Below are 18,310 nucleotides of genomic sequence, written 5' to 3' on the forward strand. Positions count from 1 at the left end.
AGGATATTAATAGTAGTAAATATTAATAGGGATAAGTATTGTTTTGGTCCCTCACGTTGAGGGTCGGAATCGAAATCGTCCCCAACGTAATTTCCGATTTAGAATCATACTTAACGTTTTTTTTCGTATTAAAATCGTCCTTTTAATTTTTTTGGACAAAAATACCTTCACCACTACCAATACAATTACCTCCTCCACCAGCACCACCAACAACACCAACAACACCACCACAACCACCACCAACACCACCACTAACACCACAACCACAACCACAACCACAACCACCACCAAGAAAGCAGAAAACAACACCACAACCACAACCACCACCAACCACCACCACCACCACCACCAAGAAAGCAGGAAACAACACCAAACAGAAACAGAAAGCATGAAAGCAAAAGCAAGGCGTGAGGCGGAGGCAGAGGCGGAGGTGCGCGAGGCGTGAGGCGGCAGAAGCGAGGCGAAGGCAACGAGGCGGACTCCAACGGCAGTGGCTCGACGTCCCCCTCCCCCCTTTCCCCTTCCCACCCCCACCCCCCACCCCGCGTCCTTTCCCCCTTCCCCCTCCTCCTCCCCCTCTCCCCTTCCCCCACCCCCACCCCCACCTCGCGTCCTTTCCCCCTTCCCCCTTCGCCGCCGCCGTCCCCTCCCCCCTTTCCCCTTCCCCCCACCCCGAACCCGCGTCCCCTTCATTTTCTTCCTCTTCTTCTCCGGCTTCTTCCACTTCCCCTCCTCCTTCTCTTTGCCGCCGGCACCGTCCCCCCACCGTTCCCTCCCCCCTTCCCCTTCCCCTTCCCCTTCCCCCTTTCCCTTCCCTCCTCCTTCGTACCCTTTACTTCCCCCCCCCCACCAACGTGTTTTCCTTCGTACCCCCTCCTCCCACCAATGCGTTTTCTTTTTTTTATTATTTTATAATTTTTTTATTATAGGAGTAGTTTAGGAATAAATTAAAAAAATTTATTAGAAAGGACAATTTTAAATTCAAATATGACTTTAAGGATTATTTTAAATCAAAATATACACCAGGAACGGATTCGATTCCGACCCTCAACATAAGGGACCAAAACAATACTTATCCGATATTAATACTAGAGTCTTTCATTTACACTTCTTTATTTTATCTTCCTTATTTAGTTATTTTATAACAAAATTTTTATTGTTAGAAGAGCTGAAATCATGGGTTAAGAATTTTTTTAATGATCTTTTGATTATTTTTTCTACAGTCAAAATATTAAACTAATTATTTAGTTAATATATATATATAGATAAATGGTTATTGATTTGTTAGATAATTTTGATGTATATAAAGTATTTTTATAAAAATGCTTATTATAATTACAATTATAATTTTTTTTAAGATTAGGCATAAATATGAAAAAAGAAAAAAGCCTACAAAGTCTATCGTGTGCCTTATCCTTGTTAAGAACACTATAGCCTTCCAATTTCCAATAGTGTATTATTTGTATTATAAAAATATTTAAAATAATTATATTTTAATAAAAAAAACTTAAACTTCATAAAGTTACTTATAATCCTTTTAACTAAAATAGAGTACAATAATTTGTTTTGTAATTATTAAAAGTATTTTTACAAAGTTTAAAAATTTGTATTATAAACATTTTTTTATAATTATTGCAATTTTTTTTATAAAGTTTAAAATTTTTATTGCACTCTTTATTTTATTTGCATTTGTTATTTTAGTTATGCTCATTGTAAATTGTAATGGTTTATCACTTTATACGTCCAATTAAATTTTTAAGTTTTCATAACTCATCACATTATATTCCCTACTAAATCTTTATAGGTGTCATAATTTAGTGTGTGCTTTAGATAATTTTTTCAGAAATGAGATCTTTTTAATTTTTTTTAATTATTTAATAAAATATAATTTTTTATTATTTAATATTTTCTCTCATATTTTTTTAATTTTATTTAAAAAATATAAGGTATGAGACAATATTTTATTAAATAATTAAAAAAATTGAGAAGGTCTATTTTTCGATTTTTCATATGCTTTCTACCTAAAATGAAATAGGAAAAAAATTTACCAAATTAGGATGGTACAGGTAATATTAGAGTCTATTCAATATTCATTTTATTTAGGTAATTTATCTTTGATGTTTTACTATTTCTTAATAATAATAATAATAATAATAATAATAATAATAATAATAATAATAATAAATATATAAATAAGTAAAATTGACCAAACAAACACCAAAACCGAACCACAGGCAAAGCAAATTGACTCTTCTCCCTCCTTTTTCTATCTCTCTCCTTGCGAGTTTCTCTGCTTCTTGTTTTTCTTCAAATCATTCGCAGAGAAAGAAGAGAAAAAAAAATGGGGTTCTTCTCGTTTCTGGGTCGTGTCTTCTTCGCTTCCCTCTTCATCTTATCGGCATGGCAGATGTTAGTTCTCTCTCTCTCTCTCCCTCTTTCAGATCTATCAGTTTATCTTTTTTCTTTCCAATAACCCTTTTTTCAATAATAACAATAATAATCCAGATTAATGCAAAATTTTTTCCGTTGTACTTTCGTTTTTTACGCATCTGGGTTGTCATCAATTACTTCTTTCATCTCACAGTTATTATTGTGTTAATCATTTTCCTTTTTATTTATTTATTTAGTTTGCAATTTTGGGACACATTTATAATAGAATAGATAGAGAAGAACAAAACCTATTTTGGCGATTGACTTGATTTGAGGAATTCATGGTAAAAGCTTGTTTCTTTTTTTTCTGTTTAATATGTTCGTAGCTTAGGTTAGATGAAAAATCATGCGATAGAAAGAATTTTAACTCAGCTAGGGTGCTCTGACATGATTACATAGTTTATTTATGATGTTATGTATGTCCTTATTCTGCATGTGAATGTTTTGAAATACAAAAGAAGAGCGAGAATTCAGAATTGCCTTGCTTGCCAAAATTTAAACTAATTAACCTTTAGTTTGCTAACAATGATGATTATGCTAATTAAACTTGGAAGCAACATTTAGTACTATTGGATTTATTTATATAATTATGTATGTTTAGGTTTAATGAATTTGATGCCACTGGCGGGCCCATTGCAAAGGAGTTGATTCCAAAGCTCAATGTTTTGAGGGGAAATTTGTCGTCGAAATTGGGGGTTGCGATACCACAATTGGATGTAAGGCCACTTTTTCTTTTGAGGGGAATGGAATCCATTCTTAACTTGTACAGTTGTAGTTAGTTGTTTCCTTTCTGATTGAAGCTTAAAAAATTTCAGGTTCGCCAACTCATTGCCACTATCATTTTTCTAAAGGGGGTTGGAGGGATTCTGTTTGTGTTTGGAAGCACATTTGGATCTTTTCTTCTGGTAAGGCCGCAACGGCTTGATTCCTGTATCTACATTTCAATTTTCAAGTTCTGATCTTTGCCTTGGTCCGAAAGCATTATAATCCTGATTGAGATTGTTCGTTTCTTTGTAGCTTTCGCATTTGGCACTTACTACTCCAATTCTGTATGACTTCTATAACTACTCACCTAAAAGGCCCGAATATAGCTTACTACTGAATGATTTCATTCAGGTTTGTGCAACTACAAACTCTTGTCAGTTCATGTTTTCTTGGCTCATTGTTTCTTCTTTTTATCTTCTTTGGGTGAGAATTTGACATATCATGTTCACATTTTATGGCAGAACATAGCACTCTTTGGTGCATTGCTATTCTTTATAGGGATGAAGAATTCAATTCCAAGGAGACAACTCAGGAAGAAGAACCCAAAACCCAAGACAAATTAGAAACTTAGAAAACGGAAAAATGTATGTTTCCAGAGAGAACAGGCTGTCAAATTGCTGAATTGCAGCTTTTTTGGGATAGATTTCTTTATTAAACCCTTTTTTGGATTATTAATTGTTTTGTCAGATGCCACATGATTTGATTATGAATATGCCTTAGATTTCCTTTATGACCCTATTGTACTTGGGGTGAGTTCTTGTGCTATGAGTAGATGCTAAGAAAAGTTATGGTTGGGTTTGCTTGTCGATCAAGTTTCAAAGTGCTACATATACTTCCACCAGTTTGTTAGAAGGTTAAATTTCCAAGAGGAGTCATGATCATAGTTACATTTAAATGTTGCTCCGTTCAATTTATTTTTTTATATCATATTACATTACATTTCATTACACCCTTTCCGTGTGGTCTTTTTTCGGACTCTGCATCAACGCGGGATGCTTATGCAATTGGCTGCCCTTTTACTTTACATTTCAAATATGATGTGTTGTTGCATCAAAATAGCTGTTAGTAAGGGTGTAATTGTATTTTCCTTAGTTGTGTTTAAGTCGCTGAGTAATAAGGACATATACAACTATAATTGTGTCCAAAAGTAACTATACAATTTTTATTTAACTTGAGACACTTTTTTTGGTGTGACAAGTTCTAAGCATATCTTTGTCCATCTATCTCTAAACATATCAAATCCCGAAGGTGACATCAATCAAATAAAATCAACAATTGTGTACATGTAATTCTGATTTGAGTCTCATACACCAAAGCTCAGTCTAGTCTCCACTTTCCAGCTCACTGAAGATAGGCCAACATAAATGTGAGGCATTTTGTGGGGGTACCCAACTTTTCTACCAGTGCAGTAGTGCACTAACTGCATTTTTAAATATGCAAGGATATATCTTGGTCCAAGTTTAGCTGATAGTGCTGCTTTTACAATCTGCATAGTTAGCATGGTGGTTGGCTCATAAATTCCATTGCCCTCATCCTCATAAGTAGCTATCATTATTGACTCCAGTTTTGGAGTACTTTTCATATCCATTCATAGATCAATCAAAAGCCAATTATGCAAAAATTTTGATGATTTAAAAAAATGAATCTCACTTTATTTTGAAATTTAAATGATATTATAATTAGTTTCATGGTTATAAAATTTGGAGCTGAACACTCAAATATTGTAAAGACTACTCTTTGAACTTTGAAGGATAGTTATTAAACTTTGCATTACCAAAATGTTGAGTGCTTTGTGATACATGAGATGAAATGAGTGTACTTTTTTCTAAATTTCAAAGGAGATTTGTCTTGCGTTAACGGTCCGAGGACCAAAAATTTTGAAACTGATTTTGAATCAAATTCCCACATGCATATCAGCATATGGTTAACTTTATACTTTACATATATAATAACATCAAGGAGAATACTATGATGCACCTTAGTTTGACTTAGTGTTTAATGCGCCGGATGTAATGTGTAAAACTTAGGATTTTCGTAATAATTGAGAAAATAGTTTCTTTAAGCATTTAAAATCACTACAAATTTTTAAAAACTTCTACTTTTATCTTTTATTTCTTAATAGATATTCATAAAACATTTGTTAGATAAACCCTAAAACTGAATCTATACTAGTAGTAATTATTTGTGTTGTACCAGTCAATATATAGCATCTGAGCATAGTACTATCTACCTAATTACATTGAAGACATTGTCTAACATCAATTTTGGCCTAAACGCCTTTGTGTCAATTTCAAATGTCAGAATGTAACACTTCCTTAATATGCTTCTATTTTCTGTTGTTGCTCCAAAAGTATATAAAAGACAGCAAACTAATATTGGAATTATTGTAGTATAAATTTCACTGAGTAGTGACTAGTGAGTACAAGGATTGACAACCGGAAGAAAAAATAAATAAATAAAAGCTGTTGGTAAAAGTATCTCTTGTAGGAACAATATTAGTCAACCGGTTAATGAGTAACCATTATTACTTGATTAACCACTTGAATGGTCAAGTATTCCTGAATTTGAAAAAAGGAAAAAGGGTTAATAGTCAAATTAGTCCTTAAAAGATAAGATATTCTTTAAATTAATCTCTGAAAGATTTTTTCAATCAAATTGGTCATTCAAAGATTACGAATTAATCATATTTATCCTCCCGTTACTCTATTAACAATTTTCTTCAAAGATTGATGTTATAAAATGTTAATTGATAACATATATAATACCTGATATGTCTAATTAGATATTGACCAAATATATTTATGAAAATTTATTAATTTAGTCATTTTCCCAATTACAAAAATCCTATTCCTAATATGACCTAGTGACTAAATTGATAGATTTTCGTAAACATATTTAGCCAACGTTCAATGGAACATGTTATGTGTTATGTATACTATCAGTTAACATTTCACATTACCAATCGTTGACGAAAATTGTTATTGGAGTAACTGAATGATAGATATAATTAATTCGTAATCTTTGAAGGACCAATTTGACTGAAAAAATCTTTCAAAAACGAATTTGAAGAATGCCTTATCTGAGGACTAATTTGACTATTAAACCAAAAGAAAAAAACTTCTACTCTTAACATGAGAAAAAGAAAAAAATTAGAGTGGAAAATGTCTTCCTTCACCATAAACGTTAAAACTCACATCAAATTGAATTGTTCTTGTAGCATGAACTCCAATCTGAACCATCCTTTGAAGCAACTAAACCACCTCCATCAGTGCTTATGGATTCAGCACCTGACTATGATGTCAAAGCTGGAAATACTTTGCCAGACCCACAATTTCGAGTTCATTGTCTTCCATGTGAGCAATGTTGACATCCTTTGATATTTCACAGCCATCATCTTCATCGATTCGTGGAGCTGATAACCTATCGCTATCACGGTGGTTAGCAAGGTCTTCTTCATCTGACAAACATCTACAACAGTCAAATTCATCCGGATCATAAGGTTGGCTCATTAACACTTCTTCTCTCCATGATATTCCCGTTTGGGATTGTGATTCGGATGCATTCCCTATTGTACAACTTGATAACCAAGGATCCTGATCATCTGAAAATCTCGGAAGTTTGCTGAAATCAATCGATTCACAAGGCACAGCTAAACAATCAAATTGGAAACTAGAATTAACAGAATCCTCAGGTGGCACAGAGCTATTGAGATGGAGGCTTTCTGATGTGAAAACATCATTGATAGAATTAAGGACAGGATTAGGACTACCTTGTTTTCGATTGTCTGTATGGACAAACGACAATGCAACATGCAAGTCTGAACCGTAGTCTGATTCTGGAGTTTGCATAACATTCCCACTGCCTATTGAAGTCAGGGATAAGGGTGAATTCTCATCAATGGGATTGTACTGATCTTTTTTACCTTTTCCGGAGCTACTACAACTAAGCATGGAATTTGTAGAAAATAATATGGATGGATAAGAAGGGGACAACATGGAATCAAAACGTACTTGGAATTCGGAAATTCCACTTGGAGAAATTGAAGAACTCATCTTTCTCCTTATATGATAAGAAGTACCAGACAAATCACTGCCATCAGTTATATTCCAAAAAGATTTGGAACTGCATGATGGTGAAGTACTGGAATCAAAAGTTGTGGATTCTGCTAGTCCTTCACTTTGTTTTGCTGCGCTGTCGGCATTTGGACTGAGAACCTTCTTCCCCTTGTTACGTGGCGAAGAAAGCCAATGCACTAAAGCTTCAGCCGGCAAAGGCAACAAGGAAGGACTCACATTGTCGCTAACATCTGTTACTTTCTTCTCACCACCATCATCAAAACTATCAGCAGCTGTTTTATCAAAGCCTGAATAATTCTCTTCTACAGTAAGAATCCCTCTAGGCCTGCACTTCCTCTTGTCAGTGACACCAGAAACAAGATATCCAGCACCGTAACAAGCCGGTGTGGTTGTTGAAACCAAAGAAGATCCACATTGTATCTCAGGCGAAACAGAGTTATTAATCGGAGGTGTTCTACTAGCACTTCTATTTGAGTTCTCGTTAACATCCTCATGAATCGTACTATCCAAATCCAACTCAGCAACTTTTCTACTCAAAGGAGTCAAGCTAGGAGTACCATGAGAGGTTTTAAGCCGGGAATCCTCATTGCCATTATCAATTATCCCTCTCAAACTGTCTTTCTTTCCCTTTAACTCCTCAGATCCAGGTGCCAACCCAGGTAAAAGTTTGCCATGCTCACTCAGAACAGAACAAGGCTTAGACTTTTGCCCAGTCCTGCATGGGGGGTTCTTCTGACATGACCGTACCTTATTCGATGAGATCCTTTTTGCTTGTGGCTCAGCATTGCTACCTCTAGAAAGATTCTCCTTTGAGGACTTAGATTTAGGTTGTTTCGAACCAATCCCATCAGGTACTGAGTTAGGGGTTTTGGAGAGGCTCTTCGGCTGCTTGTGTGATGCAGGTGTTTTGAAAGAAGAGGAAGACAGGAACCTGAGGCAACCACTTGGGGGTTCAGTGGAGAGATTGGAAGAAGCATAGCTGCTGTTGCTGCTGTTGGAAATGCGGTTGAGATCCTGCAACGGGCTTCGAGGACTTAGCCTATTCTTTGCAGAGGATGTTGCTATTGCCTTTGGTGGAGGCAGAGAAGAGGGTTTTGTTGATGAAAATGCCTTGCTCATAGTGAGAACCTGCAGGATCTACAATTACATTGAACTGAACACTAACACATCAACATTGAACAAGAACAATGAATTGAAATTGAATTGAAAACTAACACATCAACAATGAACAAGCACATTGAGTTGATCTGAACCCTAATCCATGAAAACTGAACAAACACATCTCACATATCACATATGCCATAAGCACAGTAGTTTTTGAACAGCCAAGAGTGAAAAATTAGAAATTTCCTCAAAGTATTGAATAACACACAATTGAATATCAAATTTTGATAAAATCCCAGAAACTAATTCTAAGTTTGTACTTTAAAACATGTGCCCCCACTTTTTTCTATTCAATTGAAGAATAGTACACCCAGGAATGGAAAATCGGTGGGGTAATTTCTACCAAACAGTTTCTTACTTTCTTTTCACATTTGCCATCAAACGAAAAGAGAGATAAAAGAGAAATGGACCAAAAACCAAAACGCATAAAGACATTCCATTTAGACAGAAGATCTAAGAGGTTGTGATAATTTACCAGTGGAAAGGAGATCTAAGGAAGTTGGAAGCTTGAATTGGATTCAATGTATAACAAAACATTGAGTGAACAAAACTGTTTGGTTGCTCCGATCAGTGTTCCGAAACAGCAACAATGGTGTTCTTCAGCTTCAGCTGGAAGAACATGGAGTGTGTACCTCGTTATTGTTCAAACTTTGAAATAAAATACCGCTAATAATTAATGATTTTTATTATGTATTAATTGTTAATTAATTATTTGCTCAAGAGTTAAAACCGTTTTCGACTTTTTCTTTATTCAACGAGATAGCCAGGAGTGAGTGAGTGATTTGGTGACTTTCGACCCAACATAAAATGACACAAATGCGAATTTTTTTTAAATAAATAATTTAAATATTTTATTTATCGATATATGTTATTTGTATTATATTTATCAATTTTTATTTTTTTTATTTGTCTCGTTTATACTATAATAAGACACGTTTTGCAATACACATATTACGTTTGCACACTAAATAGGAGGAGCGATTTACACATATTTCGTTTATACAGTAAATAAGATATATTCAATCTCAATTTGTTTATTATGTAAACAAGATACTATAAAAGTTAATTCATTTGCATTATAAACGAGATAAAGTACGATAAATTTTGATCAATTATAAAAGAATATGTAACTATTTGTATTCTCTACAAATATTTCACTTTTTTTTTCTTCCGTTTTTCAATAAATTTAGTAAAAATATCTAGTAGTAGTGGATATATTGTTGTAAGTGTATATCCTAATTGTCTTTCGAGAAACAGTGATACTAGAGTTATATTTGAGTGTGATAATTTTATTCTATTACGCACTTGGAGAGTAAATTCTTTGTTTGAGTTAAAGAGTCTAATATTGACGAACCTCAGTGCTAACTGGACAAAAGAGAATGGAAGAGTTGGGTATAGGTTGCTAGCACCAATGAAAAATTGAGTATTTCAGTTTCGTCTATTTTGACTCGATGGCGATGAGCATATGCGTCTCATGTTTGATATGCACGGGAGAATCATGGCGGAATAAGTGATGGAGCTTTCTACAGAAGTTGGTGATGTTGGTGGTAGTGGTGGTTCTATCCACTCAAATTTTTTCAGGATGACCCACCACTTGCACCACGATTCCTGCACTATGCTAGTCCAGTGGTATACATGAATGTGGACGGTGAAGAGTTTAATGAGGAGTATGTTGTTGATAGCAACAAAAATGGTTCTTCTGAGAATGATGAGGAAGAGGAGTTTGTACCAGAAACTTTAGTCGGTGGATTAGTTCGGTATTTTCTGCCTGTCCCGCAACCAATTCTGGAGTTATCAATTGTACTCAGTCACTATCATACATTTGATCTGGATGCTATGCACGAAGAAACTCCATTTTCCAATATAGGTGGAGACGATTACAACATAGACGGTGGTGTGGAGTTTCATATTGGTCACAAATTCAAAAGCAGAGAGACAGTCATGCAATGGTCACTATTATTATTATTATTATTATTATTATTATTATTATTATTATTATTATTATTATTATTATTAGGGTAAAGTATATTTTATGTTCTTAACATTTGCGTTTTTTTTTCTAAATATCCTAATGTTTATTTGCATTCAATTTTGTCCCTAACATTTTTTATTTGTGTCAAAATTATCCCCGGATGTTAATTCTATGTAAAATGTTAAGGACAAAATTGAAAACTTTCAAGGATAGTGTAACACTCTACCCTTCAAAGTCTTATACTTAAGTCAATATTCGATAAGGGTTTGGTGCTACGACACAAGGCTGAGACATAAATACTTATGTATAGAAGAAAGTATTAAGCTATAAGCCTGTAACAGGACTTAAACATCGAAAAAAGACAATTCACCAATCGTTCACACTCGATAACATACGTAAGCACTTCGGAAGAGTAGATAATTAAAAGCTTAAAGGAAGAATATTAGTCTCAGCCCACGAAGATTAGGTCGTCTAGAGTTACAACAGTAAGATAGTTTGATATACATGCCTTATCTCTCTAAAAATACATCATAAGCTTCTAAAGGCAAGTCTTTAAAATAAATATATCATGAGTTTTTCCAAAAGAACGAGAGAATCTAAAATCAAAACAGAAATAAAAGTCTTCTTTGTCATCTTCCAGATAAAACTCCTGCTCACTGAGTAGCGTTGGGCCTGTATCTAAAAAACAGAAATAATATATGGATGAGAACCCAAATCACCGGGTTCTCAGAAAGGTAAAAGTACAGAATCGATATAATATAAGGTAACAGGAACTCTCTAAACAATTTTAATCTTCAACATCTCATTTATCCGAGCCTAGAGTTCCCACTAAACCAGAAAATGGCAACTTACCTAAGGATTTTTAATCTATCTATTTATTCTCAGTCATTTCTACAAACCTCCAATCACCACATCAAGAACAACCCTCATCGTCACCACCACCAGCATAAGGGATCTTTCAATTGTTCAAACACTTACAAAGCAATACAAAGAATACACAAATAGAGATAACAGTTAAGGTAATTAGCTCAAATAGCATATAGATGCAATTATTCAACAAGGCAAGCCAAATACAAGATGTATACCCAATCAATACACACAAATGCAAATGATGCATGTCTGCCCTATGGCCAATGAGCTCATTTGTCGATTATACAGCCAAACCCGACATGTTCAGTAGCGAACCCTGGACAGTCCCTCAGTGTGCGCATCCCGAAGAGGTATTCACTTCTCTTGGGGGAATTATCCGGAAAGGTCTAAGTGTCCGGTCACATCTTCCAACGGAAGGTCAAAAAAAGTCTCAAATCTCAACCCGAAGCAAGTGAAGTGAACCACTACATCAGGGAGTTCCTATCTCAATCCAAAGCAAGTGGGGGGAACCACTGCATCTACCTAGGGAGGCATCATATCAATCAAACTTATTTCCATCATTTAATTATATCAACTCATCCTTTCAATCACTTCCAACTTAATTCGACTCAATAATTTTCTTCCCAACGCTTTCTACCCTTTAATCCACCATCTCTATACTCATTATAGGGGTTACATAAGATTACAAGTTTGTCAGGAAAGCCAAATAATCAAAAACATAGTTTAAATAAGAAAACAGAACTTGTGCATGCGCATCACCCTTGTGCGTACACAAATCAGAAAGTGAATTCATGCTTGTGTTTACGCATGACTAGTTGTACGTAAGCACAACTTGTAAGATTCCTCTCATGGGTGCACACACCTCTTGTGCGTACGCACGACCCTTGACACCCGTTTTGACCTGTGCGTGCGCATATATATCATAAATTCTGGTTTTTCTGCAAACTCTCAGATTTTATATTTTTATACCCAATTTCAAACTCTCATACCTTTCTCTACAAAATTTTGTTTTTTCTCATTCTTAATCCGATTTAAAGCTCTCATCACCATCCTATTTAAAGCTCTCGTCACCACTTTTAATTTAAGACAAATTTTATCCAAATTCGAACTCTGAGCGTCAAGTTATAGCCCGTCGAAGTTGGCTAAAAATATATTTTTACCAAATTCACACAATCCTTCAATTTCATCACTTCTCAATTCAATTCAAGCCTAAACCATTTCAAAATCATTTCTACACATTCTAAATACTCATTTATCAATTCTCGACTATTTCAAGCCTAAATTAACCCACTTTTAACTTATTTAACACATTCATCAACTATATCCATTTTACAACAACACACAACACTCATATATCCAAATTTACTATCAACCAAGAATCAATCATCTCATTAGCATATAACAATTCACACAACTTACCTTCACTTACCAAATAGGAGGTTCCTCATCCTATCATGGCCTCCGACCCAATTTTCTCATCAAATCATCATCATAATCAATAACACCACCCAATTCACAATATCACAACCAATTGAATCATGCAATTATCCAACATATTACAATTTCTACTTAAACCAAACAATCAACCACAATAATTTAACAATAATCCTAAGGCCACTAGCCTAAGACTTCATGTCATATTACATGGTATTTATCCGAAACTTAAACCCATACTTTAATGTTGCAACTTCAAGCTTCCAAGCTTCCTTTCCAAAATTTCAAAGCCTCGAGTTGGTTCACACCAATGTCTAAGTTCAAATTTCATAATTCCACCAAATCAAGCTTTCAATTACTCAATCTAACACCATATCATACAATTTGGCACAATATCAAAACTAGGGCTCATATAAATTGATGAACCAAGAGGGAAAAAGGGACCTTCACCTTTACCCACTGAATTCAATAATGGAAACCACCAAGAACACAAGATAGAGAACTCCTATAACATCAAAATCACCAAAAATCCTTAATATTCAAGTTCAAAATGCAACTTCAGACTTGAATGAGAAAATAGAGCTGCAATTTTGAGTTACTCAGCAAAATAATTAGATAGAATTGAAGAGAAGGAGATAAACTTCGCGTGGCCACAAACGGTACGGCAATTGAAGCTCTGGAGAAAAAGTTATAGCCAAATGAAGATGATGAATATTAGGATTTAGCTCTCAGCTTTCTCTTCAATCCATTTCAGCTACTCTCTCACCAAATGGGAAGGAGTTGCTGAATTGCTAAGGATTTTGGGGGTATATATGTGTGGATTTGGACCTAACATGCACCCGTTTGTGAATTTTGGTCCGTTTGGCCTAACCTTAAACCAAAACTTTTAAGATAAGTGCTCGGGTTCCATTCTAAAATTATTAAAATTATTATTAAGTGTTTTATTTAATAATTTCTAATAGGTTGTTTGATAATTTTTGTTCAAGTGTACAGGAAGCACATTAGTTTTCAATATTGGGCTAAAATGCAATCAAACCAAATTTGATTATTGAATGGCTAGTCTTACACAAATTTTATTTCATAAATAGTGGCTGAATATTAAAAGAGAAAGAGATCTAAAGCCCAAGTGATGAAAACCCAGTTTGGTTACTAAACAAATTCACCGCTGTACCATATTAATTCAAAATTAGTGGCTGATCATTAAAAGTAAGAAAATCAAAAGGTCCCAGTTTGCAAAAGTCACACACGTTACTTCATTTCTTGGGTACTAGAACTTGGAATTCAATTGAGTTTAATTTCATTAAAAGTATACTTCGGTTACTACATTTCTTGGTAACTGTAACTCCAAATTCAATTGAGTTTAATTCACATTGAAAGCTTACTTCAAAAGTTTTCTCTCTCTTCTCTCTCCTCTCTCTTGCTTTTGGTCACATCTATCATCAGAGAAGAAGAAAGAAGATTGAAGAAGTTATCAGAAACCTATGAAAAAAAGGCTATGAAGAAGAAAGGTTATTGAAGATCTTTTTCAGAGGTGAAGATCTGAAGTAAACAAAAGCAAGATTTTTGCCATTGAAGGCATGATTTGAAGAAAAGCTTCAAGATTTTATTTGCCAAGAATAGGAAGGATCTGCCTCGGTGAAGAAGCAAATCTGAGGTGCAAAAGTTCATTTTCATTTTTGTTCATCAAAGAAAGAAGATAGCCGCTAAGCTACACGTAGGAAGAAGCAAAAATGGAAGGCAAGAAGCTGTCCTGGGTCAGAAGATCATCAAGGGTCCGAATCCTTTCTTGGAGTCAAAGACAAGATTAAGGGCTCAGATGGAAGGAGCTTGATGAAAAGGGTTGAGAGAGGTACATGCATGTTGGTTTTTGGTTTTCCCTCTCTCTTCTCTCTGTCCGAACTGCTGCTGCTTTTGGTTGGAGAAGAAGTTGCTTGGTTGAACCAGTTTCAACCTTGGAAGCTTCCCCTTCTATAATAAGGGTGAATGGCCAAGGATTGAATCAAGGAGTGAGAGCACACGTTCGGGTTTCCATAGCTCTTTGAGCTGTTTATTCTTCTCCTTCATGGCTTTCATTGAATAATTCTTTTTCTCAGTTTAGTCTGTTTGTGTTTCATTGGTAAAAGGCAAAATGTGAGGTTTTGTAAGAAAAAGCCAATGAGTGAAAAAAGGCAGAGAGTTAAAGAAAAAGCCATAGTTATCTCAAAAATTTTTTGTATGTATTTCTGTTTTGTTGTCATGATCCTGAGGGGATTCCCTTGCAAGTTAGGTTAGTACTTTGCAGTTGAAAGCTAGATTGAGGTCTAGTCAAGTTCAAGTTGGGTTAGAATTTGGACTTGTTCCCTTGCAAGTTGGGTGAGCACTTTGCTATTGAAAGCTAGGGTGAATCCTAGTCAAGTTCAGGTTGGGTTAGAATCTAGACTTGTCCGAGATAGGATTAGGTAGATCCTAGGGAGAATTGGTGTTTGTAATCTTGAAAAAGAGATAGTAAAATTCCATCATTGTTGTGATGGAGACTGGATGTAGGCCACATTGCACCTAGTGGCTGAACCAGGATATATTTGGTGTCAATTCTTCTTCTCTACTCCTTTCTCTGTTTCTGTTAATTAGGAGATGAAAAGAAAAGTGTCTCTCAACTCGACACAAGACAAAACAAAAGTGTCTCTCAACACAGCACGAGACAAAAGCAGAAAAATCCTAAAGTTCCTTTAAAAAATCAGAAATTAATATTCAACAAAAAGAGGCTAAGATTCAACTCTCCTTCTCTTAGCCACTGATTACCATTATTTTACAATAGTTTAGTATCAAATTTTAACTTTTACATAATAAAAATAAATTTATTATGAACATTAAATGCTTTTGATAATTTAAGTTTTTTTTCCGAAAGAAATAAACAAATATATACCTACCAAAAGGGAAAATAATAATTAAGGAAGAAATTGTTTACAAAATTAAACATATGATTGAATTGTAAAAAAAAAAAAAACATATGATTGAATATCTCTACGCTAACCCCAATAAAATAATATTGTAAGTAATATATTTATTTAAAATTAAATATTAAAAATATCTAAAATTAAAAACAATTAAAACATCTAAAACTAAAATAAGAAAATATTTGAAACTCAAACTAAGTAAAATTAATTTATGATATAAAAATTTAAAATTTAAGACGTAAAATTTAGAATTTAAGATATAAGGTGATTGGATATTGCGGCAGCCATAGCCAGTAATGGCGCTGGCAGTTGTCGACGGTCTGAAGCGGTGATGATAAAATTATGGTTGTGGAAAGAAAGGAGAAAGAAAAAAGGTAAAACTAATGGAAATTAAATCAATATAGTCAACTTATATTTGCAATATTAGTTTTCTAGAAGAGATTCAATCTGGAGTGGTTCATGATCCAGACCGATTCGGACCCAATTGATTTAGGACAAATTTAGTTCGGCTTCATTGTGACCCTTACTAGACACAAAATCTAAAAAATTTGGCCCGATGAATAAACCATTCAATCGGTTAGACCCAAGGCTCTAGTCACTCAACCTAGTCTAGTTGAGTAAACAAATATTTTGCTGTCTTTATTCTTTTCTTATTAATCGATTCATGTAATAATCTTTTGTATAAAAAAAGGACTAATTTTTATATGTTTTGTAATTGACTTATTTTTAAGTTATAGTAATTATTATGTTTTAATTCTATCTTTTGGTTGTTATTTAATTTGTTAAATATTTCTATGTGAATATAACAATTTTGGTATAAGTTTTATCTAGATCCAATATTATTATGAACTAAAAATAATGAAATTTTATTAAATTTAGAATCAAGTAAAGATCTTAAAAATAAATTTGGTCAATATTTAGGATAAAGTACAAGAAAAAAATCGAATTCATTCTTATTTATGTACACCCTTGACTCTAAGACCGTCAAATGGATCAACTCAAGTCATTTAGACTCAACTTGATTAGGCTTGCGAGTTATTGTTATAAGAATTTGGCAAATTAGCGACGAATTTTTGCAAGGAATAGTTTTTGTCACTAATCCGTCGCTAATTTGTGAGGAATTAGTGACGCACTAACGACAAAAGTAATGAGCGGTCACAAAATATCTAAACTTGAGAAAAGCGACTGATTAGCGAGAGATTTACAGGTATGTTTGTTTCTCGCAAATTGACTTTAGAAGCTAAAAAAAGAGCAGGAAAATTTTTCTTGCTAATTTGTCAGAAATTAATTAGCGAGTGACAATGTTCTAACAAATCAATCACTTAGGAGTTCAATCAAATAAAAGTACAGTAGCGAGGGATATTATTGTCACTATTCTGTCGCAAGTATTTGATATACAATTAGAGAGAAACAATTCACACACTAGTTCGTCGCTAAATAAACTTTGTGCGAAAATGCTAATTAGTTAGGAACAATGTTACTAGCTAATCTGTCACAAAGACTTGAAATGCATTTTGCGATGGACAATTTCCTAGCTAATTTATCACCAAAGTTTTTATTTTTAGCGAGCAACTAGTTTTTTGCTAATTTGTCACATAATATTGTAAAATTCAAAATTAGGGTAACGACAGAAAATAGTTGTCGCTAACTCGTTGCAACGTGTAACACCCTACCACACAGAGCTTTACGCCTAGGTCGTAAATCAATGGTAGTGAGGTATCACAACTTCTAAAAACAAGATACACACGTATATAACACCCTACCACACAGAGCTTTACGCCTAGGTCGTAAATCAATGGTAGTGAGGGTGTTACACAACGGATAAATCATTCAGTTAGGGAAGTGTTCTTTGCTAATTAGTCGCTAAATTGGAAACACGGATATTGAGCGCATAGGATCTAAATAGTGAGAAATTTGTGACCGTTTAACAACTGACACTCGTTCGCTGATTTCAAGTTGCTGATTAGCGAGCGCAATACATTTAATGATAAGTTGTCGCAAGTTTAATTTAGCGAGCGACTTGGCAACTGCAATCTTGTCGCAAAACAAAAGCTATATCCTATCTATTTTGTAGAAAATTACTCGCTAATCTCGTTGGAAATCAGTCACAGAGTTATAACAAATCCAAAGTTAATCGCGAAAATTTTAGAAGTAACTTGTCGCAGTTGAGTCACTAATCAAAAGGTTATTTAGTGAGGAATTAATGACCGCTTAACAACTAATAGACTTTCCTTACTTATTTCATGTTGCTATTAATTTGTGAGAAAAAACATTAGTCCTTATTCCGTTGTTATTTTAACTAGCGGTTCACCAGGCACTATCGTGCGTGTTCAGCCGCTTTTCTATTGACTTTAAGAAATTAATTTTATATTTTTATTTTTAAAATTATAAATTCAATACTAATAAATAAAAATAAATTATAAAAAATATAAAATATCTTAAGTTATTTAACATGTAAATCTATAAAATAAATAAATTTAAATTTAAAATAAGATTAAAAAATATTAAGTTGTTATTATGTGTGTAACACCCTACCACGCAGAGTCTTATGCTTAGGTCATAAAGCTGAGGTGGCAAGGTATTACGACCTCTAAAAGTTAAATATATGTAATAATAATAATAATAATAATAATAATAATAATAATGAGAAAGAGATAGTACACTAG

General features: G+C 34.0%; 2 protein-coding genes across 2 annotated transcripts; one reads left to right on the forward strand and one right to left on the reverse strand.

The window, feature by feature from the left end:
• The first annotated feature begins 2,214 nt into the window (after nt 1–2,214).
• Nucleotides 2,215–4,090, forward strand: LOC107619244 (uncharacterized). Its single transcript, XM_016321500.3, has 5 exons — nt 2,215–2,409; nt 3,032–3,146; nt 3,246–3,335; nt 3,448–3,546; nt 3,657–4,090. The coding sequence occupies exons 1-5, from the start codon at nt 2,342–2,344 to the stop codon at nt 3,756–3,758; spliced, it is 474 nt and encodes a 157-aa protein (XP_016176986.1). The 5' UTR covers nt 2,215–2,341; the 3' UTR covers nt 3,759–4,090.
• A 1,547-nt stretch (nt 4,091–5,637) lies between these two features.
• Nucleotides 5,638–9,174, reverse strand: LOC107619772 (GPI-anchored adhesin-like protein). The gene is made up of 2 exons (XM_016322058.3): nt 8,911–9,174; nt 5,638–8,424 (listed from the first exon to the last, which is right to left on the reverse strand). Exon 2 carries the CDS (start codon nt 8,388–8,390, stop codon nt 6,495–6,497), a length of 1,896 nt encoding a protein of 631 aa, XP_016177544.1. The 5' UTR covers nt 8,391–8,424; nt 8,911–9,174; the 3' UTR covers nt 5,638–6,494.
• Between the last annotated feature and the right edge of the window lie 9,136 nt (nt 9,175–18,310).

The sequence above is a fragment of the Arachis ipaensis genome, chromosome B9 (assembly GCF_059453495.1).
Source record: "Arachis ipaensis isolate K30076 ecotype BB chromosome B9, ASM5945349v1, whole genome shotgun sequence".
NCBI lineage: Eukaryota > Viridiplantae > Streptophyta > Magnoliopsida > Fabales > Fabaceae > Arachis > Arachis ipaensis.